At 41.4% G+C, this 16,130-nt stretch overlaps 1 protein-coding gene across 3 annotated transcripts in view; it reads right to left on the bottom strand.

Annotated features, from left to right (window-relative positions):
- Positions 1–16,130, bottom strand: part of usp6nl (USP6 N-terminal like) — a 307,312-nt gene that overhangs the window by 141,471 nt on the left and 149,711 nt on the right. For all 3 annotated transcript variants that reach the window (XM_068059486.1, XM_068059488.1, XM_068059485.1), the window contains 2 exons: positions 4,319–4,401; positions 265–304 (listed from right to left, as the gene is read on the bottom strand). In XM_068059486.1, coding sequence (XP_067915587.1) covers positions 265–304; positions 4,319–4,401 — 123 coding nt within the window. The remainder of the gene's footprint in view (positions 1–264; positions 305–4,318; positions 4,402–16,130) is intronic.

Genomic DNA, 16,130 nt, shown 5'->3' with positions numbered 1-16,130 from the left:
CAAGTGACTGTTTTGTCAACATAATATACTCAACTAAGAGCCACTAACTGTTCAAATTCTGGACATCTATTATGGATTAGTTTTTGGAATTTGAACACTCAGAATTTGTCAACTATGACAGGAACTACCTACTCTTGCTCCATTATCTAACCGATTGAAAACTGTTCCTACAGCAAAGTTGTTATTACACTCTATCATATAAATGGGGTTACAGCTTTTCAAGAAAGGAACTCCAGACAGCAATTAAAATGATTTTTTACTTACTCTTTCTTCCACAGCATCAGGCATTGGTAGTTCCTTCGCACTGTTTACAAAAGGAAAGCAGGTTTCAATAATCATATCTGTAATACTTCTTTCACTACAATAAACAAAATTATACGCACCCTTTTCATTGCACTACGACTTCAAAATAATCTGAATCTTCACTTTTAGAAATCAAGCACAATTTTTGAAGAGGTAAAGACTTGGCCCACTAAGCTGTCAGATGCATCTCAAGTTTTCCATGCAGCAATATGTACTACTGCTGTTTTATGTCACCTCGAAAACGGAGTAGCATGAACCAAATTACAATTAATTTTAATGAAAGTAAGCCAAAGTTGAGCTATCACATCACATTTCAACCCAAATGCAATACTCCCATATCCTGAATTAAAAATTTATTTATGTTATCAGTGCTGTATCTCTAAACTAAACTAAACTAATCAACATATAGAAATGGCCCAAACACCAGAATCCATACAATTTACACTTCCATTCATTAAATCTGGTCTGTCAGTAACACATCAGAAAATGAAAAGATATAAACTTGTATAGTACAGCACAACAAAAGTTGCAAGATTAGGAGTCAAAACATTCTTAGTAAAAAGTCACGGTCAACATCTTCGGTGGTTAGGGAGTTCAACAGTTTTTAATGTGTGTCTGGTTTTCAGAGATAGTCGTTAACTATTTCCTTTTTTTGGTGAAATAACAAGAAAATAGATTTAAATCACAATACATATAAAAGCATATCTGAACACACTGGCAAGGAATTAACACATCATCATCATCATCTCAGAAATGCACTCCTGCCTTAGAACACAGTCCCTTCAGTTCAACTTATAAAATGTGCAGGTGGCAGTTCTATTCCATTTTTCCAAGTGTTTTTGCTATCAGATTTTGTGTTATAATGAATTACATGATTTCACCATAAGTGATTATTTTTTCATGTATGGCATTGCATATGTTCTTTTTTGTATAACTACAGCTTGTTATTTTCTTGCGCACAGATTTTTTTTTGCTTACTTTGCACTAATATTCAGAAGGTGCCAGAAATAGGAGAAAGGAGCAGTAGCTGCAGAAAACCTCCATGGGAAAATGGATTTAAGAGCAGGGAAGAGACAATTCTAAGATGATGGTCAGCCATTCCAGCTCTTCCCAATATATTTAAAATAGCAAAATTACTAGGTTTTAAAGTTTTTTCTGATCTTCCTCAGGGAAAAAAATTGTACTTTTCATTTCATTCATAAAGACACATCAATCGCAGCATATTTAAAATATGTGTTTTATAATGTATGGACAATGTGTTGTAAGATGGCCACCAAAGGCTTAATGACCTGGCCTGTGTATTCAAACTGTCTCAAAAGGATGCATTCCAGTCTATGAGGTGTTGACTACACCCATCCTGAAACCATCCAGAGACACTGCCGAATTGAATCATTTTCTTCTGTGGCAAAAGAGGTCTGAAGTAGATACATCATAACAGAATAGTACCCAAAAATTAATGGTAGCCATGGATTCCACATCCTGGTCCACTGTGTGGTCACACTAGGGGAGAAGGCCATCTATTAACTAACAGAGACTCTAACTTGATGAATTTTTGACCATAAAGGTAACGCTCTTGGGGGGGGAATGGAAAAGAGAAAGAGAAAGAGAGAAAGAAAGAGAGAAAGAGGTGCAGCAGAGAACTGAAAGTGACTGCCACCTCCAGCCTGAAGTCTTAACCACCAGAAATCTACAACATATCAACACATTCAAGACTACAAACACCCAGGCCTGTATCTTTAAAAGAACTGTCCTACTTAGAAGATCCAACAGGTTTACCATAAACCACAAACACCTACCAGACCTGGAACTCCTACCCTTTATCTTCCATCTTCTCTTGAGAGTGCATGAGAGTGTGGATGTATGCATAAGAAGTGTTATAAACATTTTGGGGAATGAATATTGTTCACAGAATCACAGAATAATACAGTGCAGAAGAGGCCCTTCAGCCCATCGAGCCTGCACCGATGCATTAAAGACATCTGACCTATCTACCTAACCCCATTTGCCAGGACTTGGCCCATAGCCTTGAATGTTATGATGTGCCAAGTGCTCAACCAGGTACTTTTTTAAAGGAGGTGAGGGAACCCGCCTCTACCACCCTCCCAGGCAGTGCATTCCAGACCGTCACCATCCTCTGGGTAAAATAGTTCTTCCTCAAATCTCCCTTAAACCTCCTGCCCCGCACCTTAAACTTGTGTCCCCTTGTAACTGACCCTTCAACGAAGGGGAACAGCTGCTCCTTATCCACCCTGTCCATGACCCTCATAATCTTGTACACCTCGATCAGGACATCCCTCAGTCTTCTCTGCTCCAGTGAAAACAACCCAAGTCTATCCAACCTCTCTTCATAGCTTAAATGTTCCATCCCAGGCAACATCCTGGTGAATCGCCTCTGCACCCCCTCCAGTGCAATCACATCCTTCCTATAATGTGGTGACCAGAATTGCACACAGTACTCCAGCTGTGGCCTTACCAAAGTTCTATACAACTCCAACATGACTCCCTGCTTTTGTAATCTATGCCTCGATTGATAAAGGCAAGTGTCCCATATGCCTTTTTCATCACCCTATTAACCTGCCCTTCTGCCTTCAGAGATCTATGGACAAACACGCCAAGGTTCCTTTGTTCCACGGAACTTCCCAGTGTCAGGCCATTCAATTAATACTTCCGTGTCACATTACTCCTTCCAAAGTGTATCACCTCGCACTTTTCAGCGTTAAATTCCATCTGCCACTTTTCTGCCCATTTGACCATCCAGTCTATGTTTTCCTGTAACTCAAGACACTCAACCTCACTGTTAACCACTCAGTCAATCTTTGTGTCATCCGCGAACTTACTGATCCTACCCCCCACATAGTCATCTATCTCGTTTATATAAATGACAAACAATAAATAGTTAAGCTGTTTTAGATCTACCAGAAAACCTGTCACTGTTTGTTTACTTGGCAAGTAAAACACTTGGGCTAACTCATAATTTTAAACAAAACAGGATTGTGATCAGTTGGGAGGTGAACAGTGGGAACCACCCACACCGCTTACCTGTCTATAACAAAGTACTACCCTAGGATACACTCAAAAATGTTACCTTTACTGAAGGTTTTTTTTTTTTAAAAAGCATCAGCTTTGTCAGCTCAGTGAACACCTGACGTCAGGCCTCAATCATTGCAAGATTAGTCCAAAACACATGCATTGAGGTGGTGTGTGTTTGAGTCCCCGGAACAGATTTACTAGTAATAACAGGAGAAGCTACTGCAGACCAATGTAAAAGACAATCAAAGATGACCAATTTCGTGAAAAGCCATGCTACTAGTCATTACTCAACACCCCTGGTCAGTGTGGTTTTCCACTGTCGCACAAATCCCATTTAAGTTTATCTGCTGCCATGTATTCCATCGGTTCCAGCGTAGCTGCGTCAGGTGGCAGAATAGTTTGGGTCAGTGAGGTCATAATATAGGTTGCAAAGATGAGGCCCTATATCATGTACAACCCAGCTCCGAAAACTTATACTTTCAGAAAAAATTAATGTGAAATGGGATTTTGTGGGCAAACCACTTAGCAAAAATAAATGCAGGACATGTTGCGGGTTAAGGGGGAGGGGCGCGAGGGATGCCATATCCTTCCCTACATCACCCTGCCTCTTTAAGATTTGTTGAACCTGGCCCAGATGTTGATTGAAATGAATAAAGCACATGAATGAAAATAACAGTTGCAAAAACTTGTAGATTTAATCACAAGAAAATCTGCTCAACTGAAAACACGTGGAAGCTTTGTAAAAATGTTTGCGAATAAATTGATGATTTGACCGAGAATTCATGCTGCATGATTGACCTCATCTGTAAATAAAGCAGCATTTTTAAGTGAGTAATATACTGAATTAAACCACATCAAGCTCTAAGAATAATCAAATCATTTAAGTGATGACCTACTCCTTTGGAATATACACAAGATTGGTACAGAACTATCAGCAACTTGAATTTGAAAACATATAAGTTTAAAAAGAAATACTGAGCCTTACTGTAGAAAACCAAATCGATCAGTGATTTTATAAATATGGAAGTCTGCATCTTCCCACGGATCGATCTTTGCTCCTTCCCGTCCCTGAAATAAACAGACACGGTCATCAATAAAGCTGTATCGTTTTGATGCATTCAATTTTGAGTTGATGATAAAGCCAGTTGCTTCTTCAAATGGATCTATTTATTTATTCCAAATTGGATTTAATACCAAAAATATGGGAAGATAAACAGTGAAGTCTTTTCCATCTTCAGGTCCAAAAAATAAATGAGCCACAAATACCAGAAATGTCCCAGTTTAGACCATTTTGCATGTGAAGGTAGGGCAAAGAACTACAATTGACCTCAGCCCTGATGCCAAATAAAATCTTCCAGGCTTCCCATTCCCAAATGTGTGCTAGTGACCTCTGCCTGAAATATACATGAATTGACACTAAGATGACAGCTATGGTCAAATAGCAGAACAATGCTTGGTACCATGGAACACTCAGTTTATAGCACAAGAGGCCATTCATCCCATTGCACCTTTGTCTTTTTTTTTTAACTAGAGCAATCCAAACAGTCTCACTCTCTTCCCAAGGCACGCATCTGCCTCTGCATTAAGTACACACGAACATACGAATTCAGAGCAGGAGTAGGCCACTCGGCCCTTCGTGCTTGCTCCGCCGTTCAATAAGTTCATGGCTGAACTGATTACTCCACATTTCCATCTACCCCGATAACCTTTCACCCCCTTACCAAGAATCTATCTACCTCTGCCTTAAAAATATTCAAAGACTCTGCTTCCACCGCCTTTTGAGGAAGAGAATTCCAAAGACTCACAACCCTCAGAGAAAAAAATTCTCCTCATCTCTGTCTCAACATCCTTTCCACATCCACCCTGTCAAGACCCCTCAGAATCTTATATGTTTCCACCAAGTTGCCTCTTACTCTTCTAAATTCCAGTAGATACAAGCCTAGCCTGTCCAATCTTTCCTCATAAGACAGCCCACCCATTCCAGGTATCAGTCTAGTAAAGCTTCTCTATACTGCCTCCAATGTATTTACATCCTTCCTTAAATAAGGAGACCAGTACTGTACACAGCACTCCAGATGTGGTCTCACCAATACCCTGTATAGCTGAAGCATAACCTCCCTACTTTTGCATTCAATTCCCCTCACGATAAACGAAAACATGCTATTAGCTTTCCTAATTACGTGCTGTACCTGCATACTAACCTTTTGCAATTCATGCACTAGGACACCCAGATCCCTCTGCATCTCAGAGCTCTGCAATCTCTCACCATTTAGATAATATGCTTTTTTATTCTTCCTGCCAAAATGAACAATTTCCCACTTTCCCACATTATACTCCATTTGCCAGGTCTTTGCCCACTCACTTAACCTATCTATATCCCCTTGTGGCCTCCTTATGTCCTCTTCACAAGTTACTTTTCCACCTATCTTCGGGTCATCAACAAATTTAGCAACCATACCTTCGGTCCCTTCATCTAAGTCATTTATATAAATTAATAAAAAGTTGATGCCCCAGCACTGATCCCTGTGGCACACCACTCGTTATATCTTGCCAACCAGAAAATGACCCATTTATGCCTACTGTTTCCTGTTAGCTAGTCAATCTTCTATCCTTGCCAATATGTTATCCCTCTACACCATGAGCTTTTATTTTCTGCAATAACCTTTGATGTGGCACCTTATCAAATGCCTTCTGAAAATCTAAGTACAATACATCCACCTGTTCCCCTTTATCCACAGCACATGTAACTCCCTCAAAGAACTCCAATAAATTGGTTAAACATGATTTCCCTTTCACAAAACCACGCTGACTCTGCCTGATTACCTTGAATTTTTCGAAATGCCCTGCAATAACGTCTTTAATAATAGCTTCGAACATTTTCCCTAAGACAGCTGTTAAGCTAACTGGCCTGTAGTTCCTTGCTTTCTGCCTCCCTCCTTTTTTGAATAAAGGAGTTACATTCGCTATTTTCCAATCTAACGGAACCTTCCTCGAATCTAGGGAATTTTGGAAAATTAAAACTAACGATCTCACTAACCACTTCTTTTAACACCCTAGGATAAAGTCCATCAGGAGCTGGGGACTTGTCAGCCCACAGCTCCAATAATTTGTTCAGTACCACTTCCCTGGTGATTGTAATTTTCTTGAGTTCCTCCCTCCCTTCCATTTCCTGACTTACAGCTAATACTAGGATGTTTCTTGTATCCTCAATAGTGAAGACCGATGGAAAATATCTGTTCAATTCATTTGCCATCTCCTTATTTTCCCTCATTAATTCCCCAGACTCACTTTTTATAGGACCAACGCTTACTTGGTTAACTCTTTTTTTTATAAATACCTATAGAAACTCTTACTATCTGTCTTTATATTTCTAGCTAGTTTTCTCTCATACTCTAATTTTAGCTTCCTTATCATTCTTTTAGTCATTCTTTGCTGTTTTTTATATTCTGTCCAATCTTCTGACCTGTCTCCCATCTTTGCACAATTATAGGCGTTTTCTTTAAGTTTGATACTATCTTTAACTGTTTTAGTTAACCACGGATGGCGGGTCCCACCCTTGGAATTTTTCTTTCTCATTGAAATGTATCTATTCTCTGTATTCTGAAATATCCATTTAAACGTCTGCCACTGCAGCTCTATTGACCTATCCCTTAACCTGATTTGTCAGTTCACTTTAGTTAGCTCTGCCTTCATGCCCTTATTTAAGTTTAAAATACTAGTCTTGGACCCACTCTTTCCCTCAAACTGAATGTAAAATTCAATCATATTACGATTGCTGCTAACTAGGGGTGCCCTAACTATGAGGTCATTTTTTTTTATTCATTCATCGGATGTGGGAGTCACTGGCCAGGCCAACATTTATTGCCCATCCCTAATTGCCGTTGAGAAGGTGGTGGTGAGCTGCCTTCTTGAACCGCTGCAATCCATGTGGGGTAGGTACACCCACAGTGCTGTTAGGAAGGGAGTTCCAGGATTTTGACCCAGCGACAGTGAAGGAACGGCCATATAGTTCCAAGTCAGGATAGTGTGTGACTTGGAGGGCAACTTGCAGGTGGTGGTGTTCCCATGTATTTGCTGCCCTTGTCTTTCTAGTTGGTAGAGGTCGCAGGTTTGGAAGGTGCTGTCTAAGGAGCCTTGGTGCATTGCTGCAGTGAATCTTGTAGATGGTACACACCTCTGCCACTGTGCGTTGGTGGTGGAGTGAGTGAATGTTTGTAGATGGGGTGCCAATCAAGCGGGCTGCTTTGTCCTGGATGGTGTCGAGCTTCTTGAGTGTTGTTGGAGCTGCACCCATCCAGGCAAGTGGGGAGCATTCATCACACTCCTGACTTGTGCCTTGTAGATGGTGGACAGGCTTTGGGGAGTCAGGTGGTGAGTTACTCGCCGCAGGATTCCTAGCCTCTGACCTGCTCTTGTAGCCACGGTATTTATATGGCTACTCCAGTTCAGTTTCTGGTCAATGGTAGCCCCTAGGATGTTGACAGTGGGGGATTCAGCGATGGTAATGCCATTGAATGTCAAGGGGAGATGGTTAGATTCTCTCTTGTTGGAGATGGTCATTGCCTGGCACTTGTGTGGCGCGACTGTTACTTGCCATTTATCAGCCCAAGCCTGGATATTGTCCAGGTCTTGCTGCATTTCCACACTGACTGCTTCAGTATCTGAGGAGTCACGAACGGTGCTGAACATTGTGCAATCATCAGCGAACATCCCCACTTCTGACCTTATGCTTGAAGGAAGGTCATTGATGAAGCAGCTGAAGATGGTTGGGCCTAGGACACTACCCTGAGGAACGCCTGCAGTGATGTCCTGGAGCTCAGATGATTGACCTCCAACAACCACAATCATCTTCCTTTGGGCTAGGTATGACTCCAACCAGCAGAGAATTTTCCCTCCGATTCCCATTGACTCCAATTTTGCTAGGGCTCCTTGATGCCATACTCTGTCAAATGCTGCCTTGATGTCAAGGGCAGTCACTCTCACCTCACCTCTTTTGTCCATGTTTGAACCAAGGCTGTAATGAGGTCAGGAGCTGAGTGGCCTTGGCGGAACCCAAACTGAGCGTCACTGAGCAGGTTATTGATAAGCAAGTGCCGCTTGATGGCACTGTTGATGACACCTTCCATCACTTTACTGATGATTGACAGTAGGCTGATGGGGCGGTAGTTGGCCGGGTTGGACTTGTCCTGCTTTTTGTGTACAGGACATACCTGGGCAATTTTCCACATTGCAGGGTAGATGCCAGTGTTGTAGCTGTACTGGAACAGCTTAGCTAGGGGCACGGCAACGTCTGGAGCACAGGTCTTCAGTACTATTGCCGGAATATTGTCAGGGCCCATAGCTTTTGCAGTATCCAGTGCCTTCAGTCGTTTCTTGATATCACGTGGAGTGAGTTTAAAATCCCCCATAGTTATCACTGTACCTTTCTGACATGCTGCCATTATTTCTTCCTTTATAACCCTGTCCTACAGTGTGGTTAATGTTAGGTGGCCTGTACACCACTCCCACAAATGGCTTCTTGCCTTTATAATTTCTCATCTCGATCCAAACTGCTTCTACACCCTGGTCTCCTGAACTTAGGTCATCCATCTCTATTGTGCTAATGCCATAATTAACAGAGCTACCCCTCCATCTTATTCTAGCTTCCTGTCTCTCCTAAATGCCATGTACCCTTCAATATTCACGTCCCAATCTATGTCGTCCTGCAGCCATATCTCTGTAATGGCTATCAGATCATACTTATTTATTTCTATTTGCGCTCTCAGTTCATCTGTTTTGTTTCGAATGTTACATGCATTCAAATAGAGAGCGTTTAGTCGTGTCCTTTTATTATTTTTGTAACCTCTAGCCTTATCTGTTGATTTACTCTTAGATTTGTAAGCCTTCTTGCCACAGTCTATCATTTCCCATATTACTATCTTTCTCTCTTGCCTTTTCTCTACTCCTTGATTTACCATATCTTCCCAAATTTGATCCCTTGCCCCCACTATTTAGTTTAAAACCCTCTCTACTTCCCTAGTTATGCAGCTCGCTAGAACACCTGCCCCAGCGTGGTTCAGGAGTAGACCGTCCCAACAGTACAGCCACCACTTTCCCCAGTGCCCCACGAACCGGAACCCACTTCTATCACACCAGTCTTTGAGCCACGCATTAATTTCTCTAATCTTATTTGCCCTATGCCAACTTGCAAGTGGCTCAGGTAATAATCAGATAATCAGATTATCTTTGAGGTCCTGCTTCTTAATTTGGTGCCTAGTTCCTCATACTGACTATGCAGAACCTCTTTCCTTGTCCTGCCTATGTCATTGGTACCTGCATGCATCACCACGACTGGATTCTCCCCCTCTCACTAAGTTCCTCTCCAGCCCTGAGCAGATGTCCTGAACCCTGGCACCAGGCAGGCCACACAGCCATCTGAACTCTCGCTCTTTGCTGCAAAGAACAGTATCAATCCCCCTAACCATACTGTTCCCTACTGTCACTACATTCCTTTCTTCTCCCTCCACTTGAATGGCTTCCTGTGCCGTGGTGCCATGGTCAGGTTGCTCATCCACCCTGCAGCCCCACTCTCCTCCAAGCAAGTTGAAAGAACCTCAAACCTTTTGGACAATCGCCAAGGCTGAGGCTCCTGCACTCCTGCCCTCTCGGTCCCTTTACCTGCCTCAGTTGCAGCCACACTCTCCTGTCCCTGACCACTGACCAAATCAGAAAACCCTATCCTAAAGGGTGTGATCACCTCCTGTTACAAAATGTCCAGGTAACTTTCCCCCTCCCTTATGTGTCGCAGTGTCTGCAGCTCAGACTCCAGTTCAATGACTCTGAGCCGAAGCTCTTCGAGCTGCAAACACTTACTGCAGACGTGTTTGCCCTGGATCACGCTGGCATCCAGGAGCTCCCACATGCTGCAGCCATGACACATCACCTGTCCTGCCATCCTTAATGTGCTCTAATTAACTACTTAATTATTTTATTCAATTATTTATTTTATTTTCCTTTTATATATTTTATTAAGCTTACCACTAGTTTTTACTATTTTAAACGTCCGGTTTAGAATGGACCTTAATCACTTACCAAATAGGTAGCCCTCTTCCCAAACCAATCACCTACCTGCTTGCCTGTGATGTTTGATGCTATGTTTGACTTAAATTAAATTAAAATTAAAATCTCAACTGTATACTCACCCCCACGGCTCTCCATTTCACTGTTCTCTCTGTTGATTGTGACCTCACTCTGATGTCACTTTTCGATTTTTCCCTGCACCACTCCAGCTCTGACTCTGGTGTCCGACTCAGTGCTTTTGGCACGCTTTTTAAACCTCCACTCCTACCATAGAGTCATAGAGAGATACAGCACTGAAACAGGCCCTTCGGCCCGCCGACCAACAACCACCCATTTATACTAATCCTACATTTAATCCCATATTCCCTGCCTTCCCTCAATTCTCCTACCACCTACCTACACTAGGGGCAATTTACAATGGCCAATTTACCTATCAACCTGCAAGTCTTTGGCTGTGGGAGGAAACCGGAGCACCCGGCAGAAACCCACGCGGTCACAGGGAGAACTTGCAAACTCCGCACAGGCAGTACCTAGAACTGAACCCGGGTCGCTGGAGCTGTGAGGCTGCGGTACTAACCACTGCGCCACTGTTCTCTCTCACTGTGTCTCTGGTCTCCAATTTATTTATCCAATTTTTCCAAAGATCTTGAGGCCAACCACACACTTGACGAGAATTGTAAATTGCTGACCTCTCGATACTGGCTCCCTAGCCAGAGGAAACGGAGTGAAGAAAGACTATCGTCATAATTTTAAAATCCTTCATTAAATCTTTTCTTTGCTTTCTCTGCTCAAGAGGACATAATGCCTCTCTCCATTCTCTGTATAACTACAGCTTCCCATCTCTGTACTATCCTGCCAAATTCCCACTGAATGCTCACTAATGGGACATCCAAAACTGTGTACACTATTTTGTGACCGTTCCAATATTTAGTGGTTAACTACTTCTTTTACTATTGTATTCTGTGCTCACAGACTCAAAATTCTCTTCCTTTTTTATGGTTTTATCTACCTGCACTCATACTTTCAGGGAATTATGTATTTGAAATCCTGTTTATCTTCACCTTCCAGTGTAAATGTGTTTTCCCAATCCTTTTTTTCCTTCTAAAATGGATTACCTCATATTTGATTACATTAATAATATATGCCGCCTGTCCGCCCATTCCATTAACTTAGTTTGTCTTGGAGTTGCTCACAGTCCTCCTTATTGTTTGCCAAAACCTCCTCATTTGAGTCACCAACAAATTTTTAGCTTATGTTCCTGAGAAGAACACAAGCAGATCCCAGCAATGGCCTCTAAGGTTCAACACCTCCATCTCCTATCCAGTCTGAGCAAAATTCACTGACCCTAACTCTTCATTTCCTGTTTCAAATTCAACTTTCTATCTGTTGTTACATTTCCTCTTGTACTATGCACCTGAATTTTTCAAACAAGCTTTGTGCAAGACAACTTAACCAAACACCTTTTAAAAATCCAAATGGGTCACTTCTTCAAAGTTTGTCCTAAACTAATGTTAGATCAAATAATCTATAGTTACCCAGTTTATTTAACACTCCCTTCTTGAACAATGGTGTTACATCAGTTATCCCGTCCCACCGTGCAATTTCTACATGTTGAAGATTGAAAAATTATGATCAGAGCCTCTGTTATCTCCTACCGGACATACTTCAACACTTGAAGTATTTCCATATTGAACACTTGTCCATCTTGAAGTCTGTTAATTTTTTCAGAACCATTTCCATTTCTAGAGTTAGGTCTATGAATGGTTTCACATACTCCTCTAGTACACCATAACATCTAAAAACTGATGCAAAATATTTATTTCATATCTGCAGCATATCTTCATGCTCTACAACTAGGCTTTCCTCCCTCATCCTTCAACGATCCTACCCTAACTAGACTTTTACTTTTCTTATAAAAGTCCTTACTATTTCCTGACATATTATTGGACAGTCGTTTTCCATATTCTCTTCAGCCTTTCCAATCTCCCTGCTCCACTTGCTATATTCGATATCTTATGTATTGCTCGCTCTAATTTTATCATATGCCTCCTTTTAAGTTGCATTTAAATTTAATTAATTTACCCATAGAACTTTATACCTTGATGCACCCCTTTTGTCTTATAGAAATATATACTACATTTGTATAATTTTTGAGCTCTATGAATTTCATTTTTGAAGATTTCCCACTATTTACTTGCTAGTAGTCTTTTCTGTCCAGTTAGATTGAGCCAGATCCCCTTTTATTTCATTGAACATTACCGTTTCCAGTCTAAAACACTTACATTTGACACTTCTTTGCCTTTTTCCATTCTTACATCGAACCTAACTAAGCTGTGAAAACAATTTCCCAAATGTTCTCCAACTCTTGCATTAGTCACTTGCCCCACTTTGTATCCCAGAACTAAATCCAGAAACTCCGACTTCCTTGTTGGACAGGAAACATATTGATTTACTAAGTAGTCCTGGATGCATTTTAAAAAGCAGTACCCACTTGGACCACATGCATTACCTTCAGTCCAGTCTCTCGGGAGAGCTAAAATCACCTAATATCACTACTCTGTTGCTCCTACGTATTTCTCTGAAATGTCTGCAGATCTCCAGCTCTGCCTCATTTTGACTGTTTGGTGGCTTGCGGTATACAGGAACTGTACCATGACCTTCCCATTACTTACGACTATCCACAGCACTACCACCCCATCTTTCTTCTTTCCCCTCTCTAACTCTCCAGACAATGTTATAATCAGGAAAAGTTGTTCCTAGTCTTGTCCAAACTTAAACCACCTTTAGGTTATCGCTATCATATCACTTCATTATTGAGGCTTCTAACCTTGAAATTTTGTTGCAATTTCCTGGTGCAGTCACATATATATCAACCCAATCAGGGAGTGGTGTTAAGCAGAAGGGATAGAATATCTAACTAGGGACATGCCACATTCTTTGATGGTTCCCAATCTTTGGTCAACTCTGCTTACATAACTCTCATTTTTGGCTCCAAGTACTCACTTGTGCATAGCAGCAGCCACACTCTGGGAAACCATGCTGGCTTGCAGGCTAAACTAGGTGAGGGTGGCATGTGGATTTGTATCCTGGGTGATGGAGACACCCACCTCCTTAGTGCACGAGGACTGCTGTGGAGCATTCGTCAGATAATGGCTAGGCAACTTCTCTGGCTAAGAAGGCATGGTAGCAAGGCTTTGAGGAGAGCTTAGTTTTTGGTACAGATCATCCACTGCAGCTCTCCCTGTCTCCAAATGCCTGTACTTCGTCTTGCCACTGGATTCATATGTTGAGGGGTAGAAACAGAAAGAGTATGCCAAACTACCCAAACATCCCCCACTTAAATCAACCTCACCCCAGCTGCCATTCATCTTATATTTCTTCTTTTCATCATTGCACAAGCCCTGTGGTGATGGATGAGCAGCGAATCAACAGGTAAGGTTATAATGGAATCTGTAGATTCAGTCTTGAACACAGGCAGTTCTGGCATAGAATTGCACCTCACTGAATGAAGCGGCATTAGACTTCATGAGCCACCTGGGCAACTAAGCAGCCATCTTTGGACTGCAGCATTCAACCTCCATGGCATGAGGAAGGTGCCCAGAATTGTCTGCTTCTCTAATCAACATGCTGCAGCTGATGGGCAACACATTTTTGAAGTTGAAAATATACAGTATCAATAACCAAATCTTTCCCTCTCAGCATTGCTGCCTGGAATGTTTGAACACTCATGAATAGTAATTCCACTGACAGATCTAAATGCACAAATGTGCCGATTTCTGGAAAACTAAACATATAAAATACACATTGAAACACTAAGTGAAATTCATCTTGCCAAAGTTGATCAACTTAAGGAAAGCTTCTGGAGTGGCCAGCCCAAACAGAAATGTTGTGAGGTTCATGTTGGCTTTTCTAGCAAGTCCAGTAACAAACAGACTTGAGAACTTTGACAATGGTATCAATAACATCATGATAATACTAAAATTGCCACATGATAATATTACCACTGCTGGGAAATGTCATGTTACTGTCAGCATCTATGCTACAACCATGAGCAACCCAGGTGAGATATTAGTTCAAGAAAAAGTTTTATGAAGATCTAGAGCACGCTATCTCTCAGTTGCACAAGAATGACAAACTCATCACCCTGGGTGACTTTAATCACTGTGTCTGGTCAGACCATCAAACCTGGGAGGGCATTTTTGGCAAACATGGCATGGAAGTTACTATGATGTCCACCACATTACTGATGCTGAATGTAAACTCCAGCTGAGGAAGTCATGCCTGAAAATTCAGATTCCTAAACTGGTGTATCCGGGATCCACTGTTCACTCTGTGGATGCTCATTCCTAGCAAAACACAGTCTTATGAACCATAAAAAAAAATCAATGCAGAAAATGAGATAATATTATGCCTGTCTTTTTTGATGTCGAAGGACAAAAGAACGTACCAATCAATCCTGATTCCAATGTTTTTACAACATTGAGCCTTATTTTTCCTGGTTTTCTCATTTAGTTTTTTGATATCCTTTGCCTTTTTTAAAAAAATCGCTCATTGTTTCAGCCTCACTGTCTCAGCCTTTTATTTTCCTTTTCTTCTCAAAAAGTATTTTCTCAATAGTAATTTAAGCTCAGCCTTCTGCTCGTAATCCAAAAGCTTTATTAATCCTGCTCTCTACCTCTAGTCTCAAACCGACACTTTCCCCAGCCTGTCATATTCATTTAAATCCTCCTCCAATGCTCTATTTATTCTATCTATAAGGACAGTGGCGCCGTTTTGGTTCAGGTGCGGGTTGTCCCCGATTCCAGAGAACTCTCCAATGCCCTAACAATGTGAATCCTTCCCTTCTGCAGCAGTGCCTTGACCTCCCAAATTGTCTTTCCCTTAATCTGTCCAGTGCATGGCACTGGAAGCAAATTGGAAATTACCACCCTTGTTTAGTGTCGAGTTCCTCAAACTCCCTCTGCAGTAATTAATAGATACTTCTATCTATGTCACAGATTTCAACAGCCTTTGGGGGGCTCTCCTTCCCTTTTCAGAAGCTTCTCCACCATTTCTGGACTCCCAGGCCAGACAAAGTTTGACAGCTGACAGCCATGAAGCTGCATCCCAAATCAAGTACAAGTGTAAGGGAAGAAAGCGAAAAAAAAAAATTAGAGCAGGAAAAATTCTAGAAATGTGGTGGAAAGCAGCTAAAGTTGTGCAAAGGAAACCCGACCGAGCCTGAATGCTGCAACTGAGGCCTAACCAGTTTGTGTTTTTTTTATCTAAAGGTTTAGCATAACTTTCTTGCTTTTGTACTCTATATCTCTATTAGTAAAGCAAAGGATCCTACATGCTTTTCTAAAAGGTCTTCTCAACTTGCCCTGGCACCTTCAAAGATTTCCGTACGTATGCTCATACGTCTTTCTGTTCCTGCACTTCATTTCAAATGATACTATTAAGCATAAATTGTCTCTTCTCATTCTTCCTATGAAAATGCATCACCACACACTTTTCTGACTTAAATTTCATCTGCCATGTGTCTTCCCATTTCATCAGTCTACGTCCTCTCACTCTCAACATTGTTTATACTTCCGAAATTTGTTTCATCTATGAACTCTGAAATTATACTCTCTATATACTGGCTACTTTCAATCAAATATATTAGTTGCTACCTAATGTAATGAAATAACTAGTAATATATTGAATTAAGAAATAAAGATACAATCCCAAAAGCAGATAGCCTTCATCATGGTGAA

This window comes from Heterodontus francisci, chromosome 27, assembly GCF_036365525.1.
Source record: "Heterodontus francisci isolate sHetFra1 chromosome 27, sHetFra1.hap1, whole genome shotgun sequence".
Lineage (NCBI taxonomy): Eukaryota > Metazoa > Chordata > Chondrichthyes > Heterodontiformes > Heterodontidae > Heterodontus > Heterodontus francisci.
The sequence above is the reverse complement of the archived record's forward strand: the minus strand, read 5'-3'. Positions and strand labels throughout refer to the sequence as shown.